Here is a 19,063-nt window from a genome sequence, read left to right as displayed (position 1 = left end):
TGCATTATGTACATTTGGTATGTGCAAAGCTAAATATGAATAACACTTTATGGGCTCTGAGTAAATCTTTGCTGCTATGGACAACAAAGGTCATAGCCTTGTAGATGCTATTCTTAGTGATTTTAATTGCTAAGTTTGTTTCTGTTTAAAACATATATTGATTCACATAAAACAATACAGAAGTTGTCCTAATCTATATTGTAAAGCCTACAGAGTACTGAAATTATTCTTTGATACTGCAATTTGGTTAGCTGAGTCTAAATTCATGGCCTTTGTTTCCCTTATGATACTCCTGCATGGTAGGAAACAGGGAATTATTTTCCCTAGTGAAATTAAAACCAAATAAAAGTCAAGTCCTGCAGATTCTGAAATCAATAAATACTTAAAAATTGACAAAATGCATTATCCCTAGTGCTGTCAACCCATGTGTTGGCCCAGATTTCAAGATAATAAATGTGGAATATAGCAAACAAAAATTTCAGAAATGTGTCTAAAAGGCCAGAAAATAACAACAAAAATTAGAAAAATTAGAAAGCTTCAGAGTCTTATTTAATAAAAACATGAAATTATTCTCCATATACTGGAGAAAGTCTGTTCTAGTCACCCTGAGATATTATGAAAATTCATGCATATACATACCATAAAACAAATATTTTCCTGCAAAAAATCACTCATGATAATTATAAAATATCAGTGAATTTTAGTAAAAGGCTTATTTTACCAACATCCCAGATACAGCAATGCATAGTGGATTTTTTTTTTCCAAAATACACACTCTATTAAATCTGGATTTCCTTTGAGTCTTCTGCTTCTATCTGATTTCATTTGTTATACTGAAGGCTTTTTACCCTGTGGCATACTTTTCATTCTTGCTTTTCGTTTTGTGTAAAAGAAAGAAAGGATTTTTATTCAAAATGCTAAGCTTCAATTTAATTTAGGGTTTTTTTTTTCCACTTTTTACTTTGTAAAAGCTTTTTGACCCGTGAAGTGGAAGAACAATAAAAATGTGTTTTTCAGATCCTATGAAAGACTGGAACTATATGCCTTTCACATGCCACAAATTTCAGAAGACTCTTTAAAGTGCTTCAGACACTGGAACACAAAGCTGGATAATTGCTAAGGAAAACACATACAGATGGGTCTTGGTGTTTGATTTATCTTGGTACAGAAATAATATGTGTTAAAAATAATCACTATTACAGGAAAAGTTATAAAATTATAACAATACGATTGTATTTTTAAAAAATTGACTGTTGTCCACGATCCCCATTTTGCACAGATCTCCTTACAGAATATTAGTTCTTATACTTTTTTCTTTGCATAAGCCTTTGTAAAATCTTGAAGATCACCTTAATTTTTAAACTGGTATAAAATATTATCTTCTGTATTTAGCCAGGGACTAAACACATAAGACAGACTAAAACAAAACCAATGCTGAAAGTATATTTGCATTGTTACCGGGAAAAATAATCACACAGAAGTTATCCAAGAAATCAACTCAACTAAAGTAACCACAGGTATACTGAGATTAAAAAATGATAAAAGACAAAAAAAAGATTTTTCTCTGATGCAGAAATTTTTTACAAAGGAATAAAATTATTACCACTTACTGTAATGCCTTTCTTCAGTAAACATCAACATAAGTAAATTCTGTAACTGATAACTAAGTTTTGCAGAAAATATATTTATTTTTCTTCATCCTTTTCTGTAGTGACTACACTGACAATGAAGGTGATAGCAACTTCCAGTAATATCTGTTTCCCCTCTTAGCACCTGATCTAACTTGTTAATGGTTTAGTTTCTTAGTCCATAGATACTAGCCTTCTTTGTGGCAAAAATAAATTATTCAGCTGGCAAAAGTGTTACGCTGGTCAGGACAATTGCAGAATGAAGGACATGGGAATGTTATGTATAGTAGGAAAACTTTAAATTAAAACTGCTTATGATGTGCTGTCACTTTTGCTAACAGGATGTATTAGCACATGTGGCCATTCAGAAGCTGGAGGGAAATGTTCTACATTACCTGAATGAGCTATTCCTCTATGTTTTCCATAAAAGCAAACAGCTCTGTATCAGGACACTGCACTGTTCACTAGTGTGTACAGCAATTATAATGTTCCATGAATTAAACTTCAGCAGCTTGAGCCTGTGGTTAAAATCAGAATCTACTCCTTAAGTAAAATCAGAATCTACTCCTCTGGCTTAGTAAACTTGAGAAAGTGCTACTTCTCTGTGTATATCTTGTAATCTTTCAGTCAGAATTCTTCTGAGAAAAAAGAAAAATCAGGAAGCAGTGCCAGCACTCGAGATTCACAAAGCCGTGCTACTGAACATATGAGATGCTCCTGGGCAACTTGCCAGGTGCCTGCACTCAGGGGCTGTTTCATTTGGGTGCAAAGGTGCCTGCAGAAAACATTCACGTGTCCACTTCAAAAGGGTTAATGGATATTACAAGCTCCACTGAGAAACTGGCAGTGCCTGCAGCTCACGTGAGTGCCTCACACAAGCTGTGCCAAGTGATCCAGTTTCTGCCATATTCCGCATCTGCCAAGTATCATGAAGGAAACAGTAAGGTTTTCATGGAATTTGAGAACTTTACCAGCATCCATGTCAGTAAGTGAAATCTAACTGTAGCAGAGCTACTGAACCTCGGAAGTTTCCTTAACACATGTACTTATAGGTTAAAAGATGGTTTTCTTAGATTATAGTAAACACATGGCTTGAAATATTAGAGAAAAAGCCAAAGCTGCTCTCTTTTCATGGTTTATAAAACCATGGAGCTAGATTATGCCTTAATGCCACCTGTTCTACCACCGTGCCCTCCCAATAATTTATTATTAATCACCATCAGAACTAAATTGCAGGTGAAAATACAGCAACTCAAACAAATCAGAGATTAAACAATCACACAGAAGGAGACTATTCATGTTCCCACAGGCAGTTCTAGTGTACTAATCATAAACCAAAATGGAATATATGTCATTCATTCCTCTTTTGCTTTATTACTCAGGCCAGCTGGGGACCAGGAATGCTGTATCGTTTTCAGTCAAGCCAATGTATTATCGATTTTGCTCCAGTTTATGCAGAAACTGTCCTATTGATTTTGACAGAATTATTTGTGGACTACTAGGCATGAGAAGAAAAACAAAGGGAATGTCCTGATTACTTACTGGGGCTCCACATTAGACTGCATGTGTACCTGAAAAAACTGATGATCAGGTCCATATTTTATGTTTTATAGCAAATAATATTTTACTGGTGAGAATAGAAAATGAGCAGAAAAACTAATCTACAAATGGAAAAGATAGTCTGATCAACTCTACACATCTAGATAGACAGTTATCACTGTATACAGCAACTTTTATAGAAGACTGCTTTATATACAACCTGTTGTCAATAATGTTCTCATATGACAACCGACCTGACACATGCAATTTACTAATCTGATATAAAAAATAATCTAAAATAGGTGGGTTTGGTTGATGTATTGGTTGGCTGTCATATTTTTTTATAAAATCTATTTGTTCACATTTTTAAGATACAAATAAGGCTATCTTTACCACCTTATCCTTTTCTAAAGTTTGCCCCTCTCCTCAGATCAGAATTAATTAACTTATGCTCCTGAAGTTCCCAAACATTTCCTCCAAGTGATGCTGACAGTGTGCTAGTTGTGCTGACTCACTCGATCTGAGGTACAGGTTCAACATGTCTTCTGCCCACTCATTTGTCATTCGTCTACTGTGCACCATCAATTATTATTAGAATAACTTGTTTTGCATAAGTTTCATTCTTTCTTCTAGAATGGAGGGGCTCCGTGAGCAAATGACCATCCAATCCAAGTCATTTTTCCTATCAAATATACGTCTGTTAGCATCATCGCCTTCATCACTTCTCACCAAAAGTCACTGCGAGCACTGAATACTTTACTGCAATACTTTTAACTAAAAATAAAAGGCCTAAAGAAAAAAATACATTTCAGACAGACAACATTCTCCAGAGAGATAGTATTTAATGAGTCGAAACTGGGAAACACATCTTAGGTTTTACTCACAGAAGAAAACTTCCAATCATATTTTCTTCTCAAAAAGAGTTTAAGATTTTAGAAAGGCAGAGGATGTGAATGAAGGAAAAGTTAAGAGCTGGTTTAGAAATAGGCATTGAATGAGGACAGCCTCAGAAAAAGAATACTGATAGGGTACTCTGTTTAAATCTTCATCCCTTTCCCCTCAATTGAAAGCAATCACTGACTGAGGCTATTAGGAGATAATGGTTGCCACAAAAAGAAATTAGTCTCCAAAAATTTAGTCCCTGAAAAGCTTATGAGACAATAGCACACACTGGTATGCAAAGATCAGGAGGAAGCTTGCTTATTCAGCTTTTACTGCACAATACACCAATTGAGTCCATGCAATCACTCTGTCACTTTTAGAGAGAACATTTAAGTGTTTAGAAAGCACTTAACTGCAATTACCTCCCAGGAATCCACTCACCATAGAAGTCAGAGCATATGGTTTAAAAAATTATTTTAAACGAAGTGGGTAAATAGAACTGAGAAACAACAGATAAAAATTAAGTGTGGGGTGTGTAGTTTGGTAGATGGACAGATACCACTACAGGCCTAAATATGTTCTCAGGTACTTACCAATGAAATGACAATATAAGGAGAATAATCAACCCTAATAGAGAAAGGATTTTATTTTGGAAAAGAAAAAAGAAAAAAAAGTTTAGTTTTGCAGTTCTATGAAAAGTTTTTTGCATATGTACAACAGTTGTTATTAGTGTATTTGTGTCTGTGGAATTGAATCAAGTACTCAAATCTGAGAGTTTGATTAATACCACACACCCTGAGAATAATCTCCCCCTGTTCATCACAGTATCTTATCTGGTCTTCAGTAAAGCACTACATTCCTGAACATCTGCCCTACAAAAGTACTAACATGTCTTAATCATTGTTCCTTCTCTATTACTCAATGAAGTAGTCAAGTGTATAAACACAGCAAGGTATTTGTATGAATTTTGCTTTTAATTAATAACTTACTGTAACAAGGGAAATTATTTTAAAAATAAATAGCTCTTTATGTTATCACATTGTGTTTTTATGCTACTAAAATTAATGAAGTCAAAGATCAGGCAGGAAATACAGCTAAAAGCAAAATGTGCAAAACTTCTACATAGGGCAAGCAACAAAATTCAGCGCCAGATATACAAAGACTTGCTGTCTTTCCACGAGTACTCTCTGCTCTTCAAGTTGATGTGGTCTGCACTGTAGCTCTCACACACAGGGACAAGGAAGTAATACATGGCTAGCAACAAAGAGCAGCACTCAAACTCAAAAGGACCATCAAGTGAAAGCAACATCTTACTTAAATTTGTAAATATGGAACAGGACAAACACCAAGCCAAATCTCCCAGTAACGTGTGAACAAAACTCTTTCATCTCCTTAGCACCTTCCTCTTCTTCTTCTTGGGCTAGGCAAGCAATCTGAAATAAATAGCTGTAGTTCCACACAGCTCTAGTGCCCTACAGAAGTCTTCAGAAGATCACAAAACTCTCAAGGGACTGCACTATTCAGAGGTGCACAAACAAAGGCTTTTTCAGTTTTAGCCTTTTACGTACTCACATGAGAAAATAATTTTGGTATTGAGACTTCCATGACAAGCAAGTCAAAGGCAGCAAACTGAGGAAGAAGCACAGGAAAATATCTGTACACGTATTCAGAATGAGTTATAACAGGCAGGTAAGGAAATGGACTCTAGCAAATCCTGAGAGAGAACAAATTATTTCCTGAGAGGGATTTAGAGATTCCTGTCTCACCTAAATTGCCTTTTCAGTGAGTTTCAGACATGGAAATCTCAATAAATAAAAGTGAAGTACACTTTTGTAAATCTGAGTAGTTACAGAGAAGCTCAATTCATAAGGCTTAAAGATAAAGACGTAAAGTTAACATTTTTCAACAACTTCCTTTGACAATTCTACACTCTAGATTGAGATCTGCATACTGTGCTGCCAACTCTTTTTTTTTGTTTTATGACTGAAGTAAAACTTTTTTAGAGCTATTTATGAAAAGAATCAGTTGTATATGAAGACAATATACCAAATACAATAATCCTACAATGACAAATTGTAACAAGTTCTATTTCATGTAATTAAATTATTTTATTTCTTACTCCGTATTTTATAAAATAAGCTGCTTTCACAACAGATCAATTCCAGGCACAGTCACATTAGCATCTTGCCTGCAAAGCAAAACATATTTCATATTTTACTAAGTGGGGAAAAAAAAACAAGGCTGAAATATATCTAAAATTATTTTTGAGGTGCTTAAGATCTAGGTTTTCCATAGTTACTGTTATTACAGGAATCTCTTACTAAGTATACTCAAAGCATAGTATCTTTACATGACACAGTTCTGTTTTGTGGGTAAGATTTTCATATGGCCCCTGACATTTATTTTTTATTAATGACTAGAAATACATGTTACTTTCAAGTGGATAGTTTCTAACAGTGACTTTCTTTGAACTTGATTGTAGTGAAGAACATGGTTGTAGCGTTTAGATGAGGTGCTAAAGGACTTAATTTAGTAGTTGGGTAGAGATAGTGATAGGAGGATGGTTGGACTAGATGATCTTATAGGTCCTTTCCAACCTTATGAACTTATGAACTTATGAACTTATGAGTGGAAAGAGGAAATAGATAACCTATTATAATGAGCAAAAAACAGAATTACTCTGAGAACCTCTGTTTTGAGAAAAATGAAGAAAAAAAAAACAATTCATGGTCTACATAAGTGATTACTTTTGACAGAGGAAGAGAGAGTGCACAAAGATGTCACTCCTGCCATGGAGGATTTTCTGTCCTCTGTCAACACTCACTGTCTTATTGCAGCCTGTTTCCTTGACTGCAGTGCCTGTTTTTACAGTCAGAGGGTATAGAAAGCGGTGGTGATTAAAAGAGTCATCAACTGCTATTATTCAGTACTTCACTTTAGTTTTGATATTTTGCTGTGTTCTTGTATCAACCTCTTGTATCATGGCCTCTACCTACATAATTTTTTATTAAGCATGACCACCAGCTGATTAATGTTTGGGTACAGCCATAAACCAAGCAGTGAAGATGCCAATCTGCCCTCCTCCCACGTGTGTCCCTGATATTCCTGTCCTGCTGCCCTCCTCTTCTGTACACTCTTAAGGTGAAGGGGAAGAAGAAAAAAGTTGGACAAAGATCACTAAAGTGAGAAAAATGAAAAGAGACCAAGCAAACAGGGAAAATCTGTTGAACACAGCTGGGTTTAAAAGCTCTAGGCTTTTAAAAATGTCCTTGCAACATCATTCATTCATCAAGAAAATAAAAACTGGAGATTTATCATTCAAATATCATGTTATTTACTAACTGCAGCAACTATTTTGTATACTATTTGGCATGTTTCTGAGCATTAAATACCTCATGACATTTAGTGCTGGTACAGGGAAAAGCTGTCTGCAAGTAAATGGAGAAATATCAGCCCACACATTGTAATTTGAGAACTCAAACGTTCTAACTAGAAAGCAGGAAACAAAGCAAGGATCAGTGATAATCTGCCACAAAGAGTGGACAACACAGAGGAAAGAGCACAAGACTGGCAGAAGCAGGTGAAAACTCACCACTGGAGCAGTTGGGTCCTCCCCAGCCAGGCTCACACTGACAGGTGTTTGGAGCAATACAGCGACCATGGACACATTTGTCAGCACAGTGAGCTGTCAGAGAAGGAAATATAAAAATAATAATTATAAATTACAGCTCCTACTACTAGGAAAAATATTCAAAACTTACTCCCAATCAAGATGTTTCATTCCTACAATACTGTTTAAAAGCAAAATAAATAATAATATATTGGTGTTCGACGGCCTCCCTTCAAAATATGTTTTCTAACTTCTGTTTCTTCTATTTTTCCATGTTTTGAAGACTCCAGCTAAACTATGTAGGTATTACTCAAATATGTCTACATTTACAGAAGAGAAAATCATCCACATTTAATGAAAAAAAGAAAAAAAATTCATATTGTAATATAGGCTGAAAAGCTGTCTGGCCATGGTTAAGAGGCAACTTGCTCTAAGTGTCTCTGCTTGAGCAGATTATTGGATCAGATGGACCCAGAGGTGTCTGCCAACCTCAAACCACTCTGTTATTCTGTGAACCCAACTCATGTCAAAAGAGAGGGAAACCTGCAAGCAAAAACAGAGTGGATAAAATGATTTGCAGTATATATCTATATATATACATTGATTTTTTCGAATGGTTTCACAGTCCAAAACACTGATGACAATTAACGTAATGCATAAGGTACAAATTTTATGAATCGCTCCAACCTTAACATTAAGAGCCAAGCAGAGCTGCTTGAAACTTTTCACTATCATTACTCATTCTGGTTTGCAAGCACATAAGCACATGTGTTTCTACAGTAATGGCTTATTTTGAAATATGTTTTTTCTTTGCAACTTTTAAACAAAACTTGAAATGGCTCCAATGCCCAGTACACCAATATAACTGACTCAGAATACAAGTCAGCAAGTTGCTGGCATCATGTTCATAAAAAAATGCTCTCAGCTTTCCAAAGTATACACAGTGTAATAATTTCCATCCAGTTCAAACAACAATAAAACTTTGAAAATGTGCGAAGGATGAGAATTTTCTTGTACCTTCATTTCCAGAAAAGCTTTGACAGGAAACTGATCGGTGTACCAATGAACACAAAGTGAAAAATGGAAAAAGCCAACGCTGGTGTTTATAGGAAGATTGATGAGATTATATGAAAATTATTTCTGTTCAGAATGGATTGAAAATGATACACAGTAATTAGGAAAAATACCTGCAAGATGTCCTGTGATTTTTTCCCTAATTCATAATCATAATGCAAGACAGTCATCTTTATATTTAGCGTGGCCACAAAAAAACAGAACACCACAAAGCGATGAATATATCACAGAATTGCAGAATTGTAGGGGTTGGAAGGGACCTCTAGAGATCATCGAGTCCAACCTCCCTGCCAAAGCAGCTCCCTTCAAATATTTTACTAAAATCGCTGGTTATTTGGGATCCCAGACATTAATTACATGTTACAACCTTTAAGTTTCCTTCTTAACTTTTATGCCTTACAAGCTACTTTTCAGATGTGCATTATAATGATCTTCACTAGAAATCAACAAGGAGTATAACTGCAACTGTTGAATAATATAAAGTACAGAACTATTACATTGTTCTCTCTATTATGGAAATAGTACTAAATAATACATCACACATTTCAGCATGTTTCAAAAATGCTAAAGGTAACATTTTTAGAAAATCCTGTTTTTTTTAGGTTACTTAATGTCAAAAAATACACTAAACAAGGAGCAATTTCCCTCATATTCCCGATACACAGAAAAACCTACTCTGTAAACAAAAGAATTATTCTCTATACACTAACTAGGCTAACTGTTTCTTGTTAACAGGACTATAGTTAACATCCCTGAGACTGTCTATACCAAAATGTATGAATATGGGGACAAGGGAACCACTATTTACTACATGATCTAAAAAATGTGAAAGGTGCAAGCCTTGTGTAGAGTACTACCAAACAAGCTGAAAAGGCCTAAACAACAGTAAGGACAGAGAGAATTTTGTCATTTCTCTTGACAAGCTGTAAAAAAAATACCTTTGTGCAGCAAATCTAAAACTTAATCTGAAATCTCTTTGGTACTGAGTAGCGTAAAGAACCAAAAACTCACTGACAGCAGTAAATTGTGTAAGTCATATCTTGTTCCTTTCTAAGCAAAAATCAGTTATCATATGAAAAGCAATCAGAGCTTACACTTGCATATTTGCTTTTTCATCTTAGTTTCCCTACTCCTCTGTGTCTTATTGTTTCCTTAAAGATCTCCCTTCAAATTTTGCCTTGTCCAACTTATCTATATTTCAGTAGGTCATATATTTGCATTTTCTTAAGCACAAGAGGTAGATTTGTCTTTCCTGAGTGTACAGTATTATCAGCCAACTTGAAGCATCCATAAAATATACTGCCCAGTTCCCAAGACAGAAGGTCACCAGGCTTCTCAAGTTCTCTTCCTAGCTTACTTGTGTTTCTGCCACCAGCCAAATGAAAATGCCCTGCTGAGAAAACTCAGCAAAATGAATCAGATTGGAAAGATGTGTCGTAAGTGCCAAGATCATCAACACGCAATTACAGCAAGCTGAAAATGAAGTGAGGCAAGGTCTTCTCAAAAACAACCAATTGCAGACATGCTGCATCACCACAACTTTGGGAGGGGAGCTTATACCAAGGGGGATAAGCCAGTCATACAAGAAACACAGTGTACGCAATGCAATTTTAGATCAAGATGACTCTTTTACATACTGATTATATGGCTCTTGCTGATACCAAAGAGAGAGAGAAGGTGCTCCAGCTAAAGAGAAGACTGCAATTCAAACATCTACGTATATGTTGATGGGCTCCAGCATACCACCTGCAGTGGAGATGCAGTTTGTTCTTCCTACTACCTGAGGTAATGCAGCTGAGAGGACTAACTCCAGTGTCTCACACCATTTCTCTGTCGGAGAGTATGAAGAGTGGATTATTAAACTCAAATCTTCTGAATGACGTTTTCTAAATCTGTTATCTATGATTAAGAAAGTGCTATGTAGTTATTTAATCATGTCACAATTGACAACATTTAGACAGCTGTGCACTGCATTACATAAGAAGATAGAAAAATGTTTCCAATAATAAGATATGAAAAGACTATTCTTGCCTTTAACTGAAGTTAATGCATGCATTTTTAGATCTGTCATTTATTCTCTTTGAAAAGACAAACATAAATCAATTAAAATGAACAAAAGGTTGAAATATTTTGCTTGCATGCACATAGGTAAATAAGCAGGAGAATCTACTAAAGTTCCCAGACTATACTTCCAGCTTTTAAGCAAATGAGTCACATAATCAAATAAACAGCTCCCTGAAGTCATACCTGATTTCATACCTGAAATCTCCTATTAAGTGAATTTTTTATCAACTTTTAAGGAGAATTAATATTAGAAAGAACAGAGTGATAACTGAATGAGCTCTGCTTTTGGGTGTTAATACATCTGCACATAATTTATTTAGAGAAATGATTTCCAACACAAGAAGTCATAACAAATACATGACTCCGTGCTTTGCCATTTGTGCTAATACCTCTCTATATGTACTTGGATACCTACAATCTTCAGAAAGAATAATTTGAACAGTTACATCCCATTTTTCAGGGAAAAAAATAAGCTTCGTCACCTGCTAAAGTTCTCAAAATTTTATGAGTGATGTTTGAATGAATAAATAAATTATACTCAAAATGGAAAAGAATTCTTAGATATTGCACAGAAATTAACTTCAACTTCTTTTAATTTAAGTGTGGCCCCTCAGCACTTTTTGTGCAAGACAAAATTCATGTACCTTTTAAACTGCTGGATGAAATGCGTTTTTTCAAATAAATTCTTTCCTTCTACACTGCATGCTAGAACATACCCTTTGGTTAATCTTTTCTTTCTGCGCTTGATGTCTGCTTTTTGTTAAGGTGAATGATGTTCAGTTATACACATTAAGATGGATTCACAATTTTTCCCACAGTCTGCCTAATTTCCGTTTCCTGTTGCGGGGAGATTCAACAGGCTTAATCCTCCCTTGATGTTCTTAGGAATCTGTTAGACCATAGAAATTGCATGTAAAGTCAATGTTCATGCTAGCAAAATGCTTCAAGGATCTACTTTATGTTTGTCAATGTACAACAAATCAGCAGATATCTTAGTGCCTGAATTCCTTCATTTCAGAAAGGTGCTAAAAGTTGGATGGACTTTCTAAATGTAAAAAAAAGAGGTGGTTACACTTTCTGTAAAACAATCCCAGTGTGTAGCCCAGGTGGCATAATTAATAAAGAGTGAAAAAATTTCTGTTCAGTATGACTGAATACTGCTTGCTATAATGAACTTAGTCTGCAAGGGAATCTATCTACTGGACAAAGGTTACATAGAAAAAATACTCTTCTGTAATGTTTATTAACATAATTTAAAATATTGAGCTTTCTCAAGAGGTTCCTGAAAAGCTTCCAAAGGTCACAGATGGAGGCTGACTTTTGGCGCTGCTTTACTGCTTAATAGCATTGTGAATATCATTTCCACAAATTCAGAAACACTGGAAGAAAGGGTATTTGAGTTGCTTATCAGACTTTCTTTGCTGTTGTTTTTGTATTTTTTTCCTGCAGTAGCTTATTTGGTATTTCTGTATATGCGGTACACGAAGCAAATGCTGCTCCTGCTCCCACAGTACCACAGTTAAACACAGCCTCACCACAGACTTCAGGGAAGTCATCCAAAAGTGCCCTCTGAAAATCACATTTGTTATCTGATCAAAGATCATGTGAGGAGATAGGAAGCCTCAATTTTAGTTGCAAAATGGAGAAATGTTAATTCTTTTGGGGAGTGTCAGTAGGACAACCCTGAACTACCACAACACATGATATAATGTTTTCTGCTGATGGCAGTACTGCTGACAATATTTGTTTCTCTTGTAGTTTCTTCTACTAGTGTTACTTGACTGTTGCTAGAAAAAAAGCTGTGCAAGTTTTTTTCAATGTATTTGTAGCGATCATATCTGTATTTAAATTGCTGATTTTTAACTACAACATGATGTATAAGCTTATAGGTGGTTTAAATAAAAGAAGATTATGCTAGAACTCTGCATATGAATTTGGATAGTTTACAGTACAGCAGTTATTTGTCATTTATTGAAGCATGAGCAAGCAAAAGAAATATTGTGTGATTAAAAAAAAAAAGCCAGTTTGTATCTTTTCCATACCTACTGAGTCCAAAGACAAAACACAAATGTAACTTTCACCAAAAGGGGAAGTTAACACAAGCCCCAGCTACTGAAAGTTTTCAGGAACAAATGTGAAAGTTAGTCACAATTCCACAGAACCCTTATCCTAAGGTAAATTCAAATTAATTCATTCAGTCTGGACTCAGAGAGATTCTGAAAAGTATGTATGTAAAACACGTAAAATTCAGTCTATGCTTTTATCTGACTATTGGCCATTCTTTTCTTTTGTGAGTACAACATTTGGAGTCTTCAGCAATGTAAGACTACCACATTTTTACAATGACTTTATATAATGATAAGCAATTCTCTTCCCATAATAAGCAATGCAGTAGCTCTGCCATTCGTAAGCAGTTACTTGAGGGCAATAGCAAACTGTGAGTATTCATGCTGTAAATTCCCAATTAATATTTTTAAAAGGAAGTCACAGGATTTCAGTTCATCACTCTATGCAGTGAAGTGTTGAGTCATTCCAAAATCATCTACCAGCAGAATTGTCTAATTGAGCTTTTTAAATTGAGAAGTTAAATAAAGGAGCAACAGCACAATTATTTTACCCTTTTATTTTTTTTTCACCTCAATAAATGCACCCTACATGCTCCCCAAAGTAAAAAATAATCCACACTATGGAAATAGCTGTAACAGAAATCCTGCATGCATTGCAGAGCAGCAATGACAGAAAAAGATATCTAATACATTTGTTTTTTAATCTCTTTTGTCTTCACTTACAAAAAAAGACGTAGTGCATGTGTGTTTTTCAATATGGCCATCATTTTCTTGTGAACAAACAATTGGTGTTGGCTTTTTGACAGTGACATTTCTGCTATAATGACACAGGAGAAGGGTCCTCCTCATGTCACTAACCTTTACAGGTTAATTCCAGTTGAAAACACAATGCTTATTTTCTAAGTTAAGATGGACAACCAGCACTATCACACTGAATGCAGGTAACATCTGCTCCAGAATGTGTTAAGTACAGAATGTAATCTAGATGGTGTAAGTCAAGAAAGCTATCTGAAACGTGAAGCACAAAATGTTTCCCTTAATGTGTTAACTACTGAGCTACTCCATTTTCTCTTGAGTTCTCAATCCAACTGAAGAGTAAAGGACCCTCGTACTCACACAGAGTCAATTATTGCAGAATCAAATAAATGCGAAGTTAGCTCCATGGGAGAGTTTTCATTCTTATATAATCTTAAATATGAATCAGACAAACCAGAACAAATTAAGAAACTCACATTTATATTGAATAAATAAATTCAGTGTGTATACTAATACTAATTTTCAGACCAAAGACTTATATGCTGTACTGTCTTCTCCAAACTTACTAGCAAAATCTAGTGGCAAAGAGAAATCTCTCATCAACCATTATTTTGCAAAAGGTTTTGCTGGAGGAGGTTTTGCTCCTCCAAACTCTGAAGGAAGTTCATCACTGTCACTGTAGCAGTGAGGGAGATGATAAAGCAATGACTGCATCTCCATTTGTTATAATCATGAGATAAAAGCACTAGGTAAAGCAGCATAATGCAGGGGGTCAGGCTGGAGCCACGAGGTGCCGGACATGGGCAGGGCCTGCTCCAAGGCTGCACTGTGTATGCCAGCTAGTCCAGGTCTTGCCTGGAAAAGGCACTACTAGGAACAGCTGGAAACTAAGGAATGGAGAGAGCTGTTTTCCCATACAGTTCATGCACATTCTGTTCCCTAAAATTACTAAGAGTATATTCACATACACAGTCCAGCAAATGACAGTGTATACACAAGACTGTCTCTGAATAACTGAGGCTCTGATGGCTCACTTCCTGCAAGTCACCCACCAAAAGGAAGCCAGCAAGGCGATAAAACACAGACTATCAAAGCAAAAAATAAATAAAAAAGCTAGACTTACGGACACACATTTCCCTGCTTTCATAAAATCCAGGGCAGCACTGGGATTTACGTCTGTACATCGTTTTTTCACCATGTCTGTAGGCAGTACGGTAACTGATTCTAAAGAAAAGAATGAATGGTTGTTGCAAGCATTTTAGTTCAAAAAATGAACAATTTATATTATATATCTTCAAAAATCTACAGACATTAGCTAAAAGAGGAGACTCCAAGAAAAGTCCTTTATTTATCTGTTGTTGAATTCAAGAGTCTTTGTGGTTCCCAAAAAAACCCCCTTATTTCCATGGGTGGCCAGACAACAGTAAAGTTAAGCATTCTGGATACTTCAGCAGTGCACAAACAGGAGTATCACTGCCTTCACTACTCGCATCCCTAAAGAAGATTAAAGGCTAGCAAAACAAATACATTTGCTGTATTGCTAATAGTATCAGTTTCCAAGGTAGACACTTCTGGGGTTTATCCTTACAAGGGTGATTTGTTTCAGTAGGGACAGAGATATTGCATTGGTTAAGTACTGGTGAATGCACTTTAAGATAGCTTGAACTGTTCCTTAGAGATATTCAAAAGTCATCTAGACGTGGTGCAGGACAACCTGTTCTAGGTGTCTCTGCTTGAGCAGAGCAATTGGGCCAAATGATCTCTAGAGGCTGAATTATATTTTTACTTCCCTTTCAAGTAACATACATTTTCCCCAAAAAAATGTATTCAAAGCAGCAAAGTGCCTCATGACATTCTGGAACAAATACATCTGTCAGGATCTGGGGAAATTAAGTAGAATGTACTGCACACTTTTTTTCTAACCCGCTCTTTCTCTGTTAGCTTTTTGTGGAATGACATATCCTGACCTGCTAATAAAATTTATGTTACTTTGCTTGGACTGCACATTTTCCAGTTGTCAAAGAACTTCTGTATTATACAAAGAAGTCACTTTAGATAAAATATCCTATATATTATGCTCTATTTCAACAGATGTAAGATCTCTACAAAAACCTACAATACCAACATTCTGACAATATTAGCAATTATACATCACCTGTGTCGTGTGCACTTAAACCAGTTCAGGATGTCAGTACAACTGGTGTAGTAAATTTGATCAAAAGGATGTGGGTAAGACTCTTGCACTGTAACTGAATAACTGGGGAGAGACAGAGAGAGAGGGCAGGCATGTTACTGAGCAAGTCTTTTCCGGTACAGTCTGATTTAATTAAGTCTTTTATAAAGTGCTGATAATTAGTTGTAGCTGATAAGTTGTCATGTATTTAAGCATATCCTGTAATTCCTGGAGGCTCACATATTCATAGCATACTTAGCCATAGCACGCTTAGCAACAGACAACTGTGACCCTGACACAAACTTTTCTGCATTCCAAGGAAGAGGGACTGCTAAAATGGTTCTCCATATATCCCCACAAGAAAAACTGCATAGTCAGTTTCAGTCTAATATCTGTCTGTTACCAATGACCTACATGTAGTCTGCTACCACTTTTATTTACATTCTAAATGCTACTAGTTCTTAATTTCCTTTTAAAATATAGAAATTAGATATTTATCAAAAATCATAAAAAATCATAAAAATGATTCAATATAACAGTATAAAAATTAACAAAACATTCACATGCAAATAAACTCATCAAAAAGTTTAAGTTAAAAAGTAATAAAACATTGACACAGTAGTGGAAAGGTCTACCAGTTTACTCTGATAGGAAAGTGAGTGTTAGTACCGAAATACATAGAAATAATAATTAATGAAAAAGATAAAACAGCTGTGGCAACCAACAATCTGTTCAGCAGTCAGAAATTATATTTGAGTCCACAATTTTTGTTTGTTTGTTTTCTGTTTAATTTTGAACAGGGAACCCTTTTGGAATCTTTTTTCAGAAGTACTATACTGAAGGTCTTTTACTGCTTTTTACCAAATTATGTGTGTGGTGTCCTAGAAATAAATCTATGCTCTGAAATCCAGACTCTCCAGAGCTGTCAGTAGGGTCAGAGGAAGAGATCTCTGCTGCAGAAGGGAAAAATATTGAATCACCCTAGAAAACTTGTGCAGACTGTTTGTGCTGGCAGCCCGACAGCCCCTGGTTGCGTAAATGGGTTAGAAAATATGGGAATGCATGGTCTCTCCCTGTTGTATCACTGGTTCCCAGGAGCAGTCAAAACACTTACTGAGTGTACAGTCCATCTGGATTTCACTCATGGTACCTTTGACCCCTCAGCACCTACTACGGGGCAATAGCCACAATGTTCTCCTACTGCTGTCGTCACCTATACTGAGAGAAAGCATATCCAGACCCACTCACTCCTCACTGCCCAGAACTTGCTCCGTGTTCCCAATGCCCTAAAAAGGCAAGCATCTCTAATCCATCCGGCCGTAAGACAGAGCCTGACAAAACGTCTGTGCCTGCTTCTTGCTGAACACCACACCCAGCCCATCCATTCTTGCTATGATCAGAGTTCATCTGTGAAGATCGTTTTATTACAGGGTGGGAAGACTTATTCAAAGCATACAGCACTCCCTGCCAGTAACAGCAGCAGCACCGAACTCATATTTGGAAGTTTTACTCCTTCACAGCTGTATTCATTCCCCTGCAGCCTGTTCTAGCACCAACGTTTCAGGAAGTTCACTTGCTGTTCCTGCTCATTTCTGAGGCCGAAATAATTACAGAATTGTAAAAATAATAAGAATAATAATAAGAATATAAATAATTTTTTTTAATTATGTTTAAATAATTTTTAAAATAAAGAATATAAATAATTACAGAAATGTAAAACTTCGTTCAAAAACTGGTTGTGCTTGATGAGTATTTTTTCTTCTGTGGGTTTTAATCATTTTAAAACACACTATGCTTGGTAAACATTACTGGTTTTTGCCACTTTGGTTTCACTGTGATATATCTCACTGCAAAACCTCTTTTATGGATAAAAACAGAAAGTAAAGGATGCATAACATGGAGTAGCATCAAGTAACAACCTCAACTTGTGCCTGAATATTGTAAATAGGTATTTCATACAGTAACTGTTTCATATACCAAATTTTGTATATACTAAATTGCATGCATGGTATCTGTTCCTACCCTTGCTTAACACAAGCTGATATAAATTGCTGAGGACAATCCTTAAGTGTGTTTTTTGATATGCAGACTTTATAAAAAATTAAATACAAGTTTCAACTTTCCCTGCAAAGATTTAGCCACTACAATTGCACATAAGTGTGAAGTGGCTCAGCAGCACTTCCAACATAAAAAACAGTTTACCTCCAATGAAGGCAATACTTATGTCTTCAAATGAAGATTTAGACTGTCTCAGGGAATAGCTGACTGGTCATGGTCTTAATAAAATAATAGTAGTGAGACATTCAGGCCTGGTTTCACTACTATAACTACTTCACTACCTCACTCAAGGAAAGTACAGCAAATGCTTGCAGTTTAGTTTTTCCTACCCACTGTGAGTATTCCACACGCAATTAACATGAAATTGGTGAGCAAATTGATTAACTAAATGAATGAATTTTGAGCTGTACATTACACATTTCTGAACCTCATCAAAAAATATTAAACAACAAATCTTAATTTAGATTCTAAAAATGTTGAAAAGGTAAGAATCAGCATAATCAAATTTGGCCAAACTCCAGTATGGCTAATTACATTTTGCATATGTAAAAGCTCCTTTTTACTTAAATTTGAAAAAAAAACCAACAAAAAAAACCAAACCTTTTTTTAAATTACTTTCTTGTCTCTAGATGGTTCTGTAACATTGCCTGTGCAACTGTTGCGTTTTTGCATTCTAACTACTACCACAAAGATGGCTGCATTTCACCCAGAGTGAAAGTCTTTACTTACCCTGAACCTACCCTGCTCACTGTTAACATAAAATTTTATTCATAGTTCATTATTCATTTGAAAGCTTTAAATCATTAAAAATGTCTTAAGTAGAACATATCAACATTATTATAATCTGAATTTATATCAAGTTTTCTGTTAAAGAAACTATTACCTTTCCCAGTGGCTACACACATTTGGATCTTCAAGATTCAAAGATAAAGTTGTTCCCAGCCAATGGTACAGGAGAATAACAGGGAATCCAAAAAAGGAGTTCAAATGAAGAACCATCTTTTTGAAAAGGTAGCCTGTAAAAAGATACGCATTTATATAAAGATATATAAAGAGTATTATACAAACAAAGAAGGAGCTAGAACTAATTATTCATTTTATTAGGATGAACATGTTCAAAGGCTCGGTGGTACAAACCAATGGGTGCTTCAAAAAGCACATGGTGCCTGCCCAGCAGCAGAAAATACATATCCACTTTTGGTAGAAAAAGCCA

General features: G+C 35.6%; 1 protein-coding gene across 1 annotated transcript in view; it reads right to left on the bottom strand.

Moving 5' to 3' along the window:
- The window catches only part of MEGF10 (multiple EGF like domains 10), a 66,573-nt gene extending 47,724 nt beyond the window's left edge, over nucleotides 1-18,849 (bottom strand). The window contains exons 1-4 of the mRNA XM_065745586.1: nucleotides 18,734-18,849; nucleotides 15,775-15,876; nucleotides 14,743-14,843; nucleotides 7,642-7,734 (exon numbers count right to left, since the gene is read on the bottom strand). Coding sequence (XP_065601658.1) covers nucleotides 7,642-7,734; nucleotides 14,743-14,843; nucleotides 15,775-15,876; nucleotides 18,734-18,849 — 412 coding nt within the window. The remainder of the gene's footprint in view (nucleotides 1-7,641; nucleotides 7,735-14,742; nucleotides 14,844-15,774; nucleotides 15,877-18,733) is intronic.
- Between the last annotated feature and the right edge of the window lie 214 nt (nucleotides 18,850-19,063).

The sequence above is a fragment of the Cyrtonyx montezumae genome, unplaced genomic scaffold (assembly GCF_038088225.1).
Source record: "Cyrtonyx montezumae isolate F1298 unplaced genomic scaffold, pur_monq_1.0 scaffold_36, whole genome shotgun sequence".
Taxonomy (NCBI): domain Eukaryota; kingdom Metazoa; phylum Chordata; class Aves; order Galliformes; family Odontophoridae; genus Cyrtonyx; species Cyrtonyx montezumae.
Note: the sequence above shows the minus strand (reverse complement) of the source record. Positions and strands in the feature narration are given on the sequence as shown.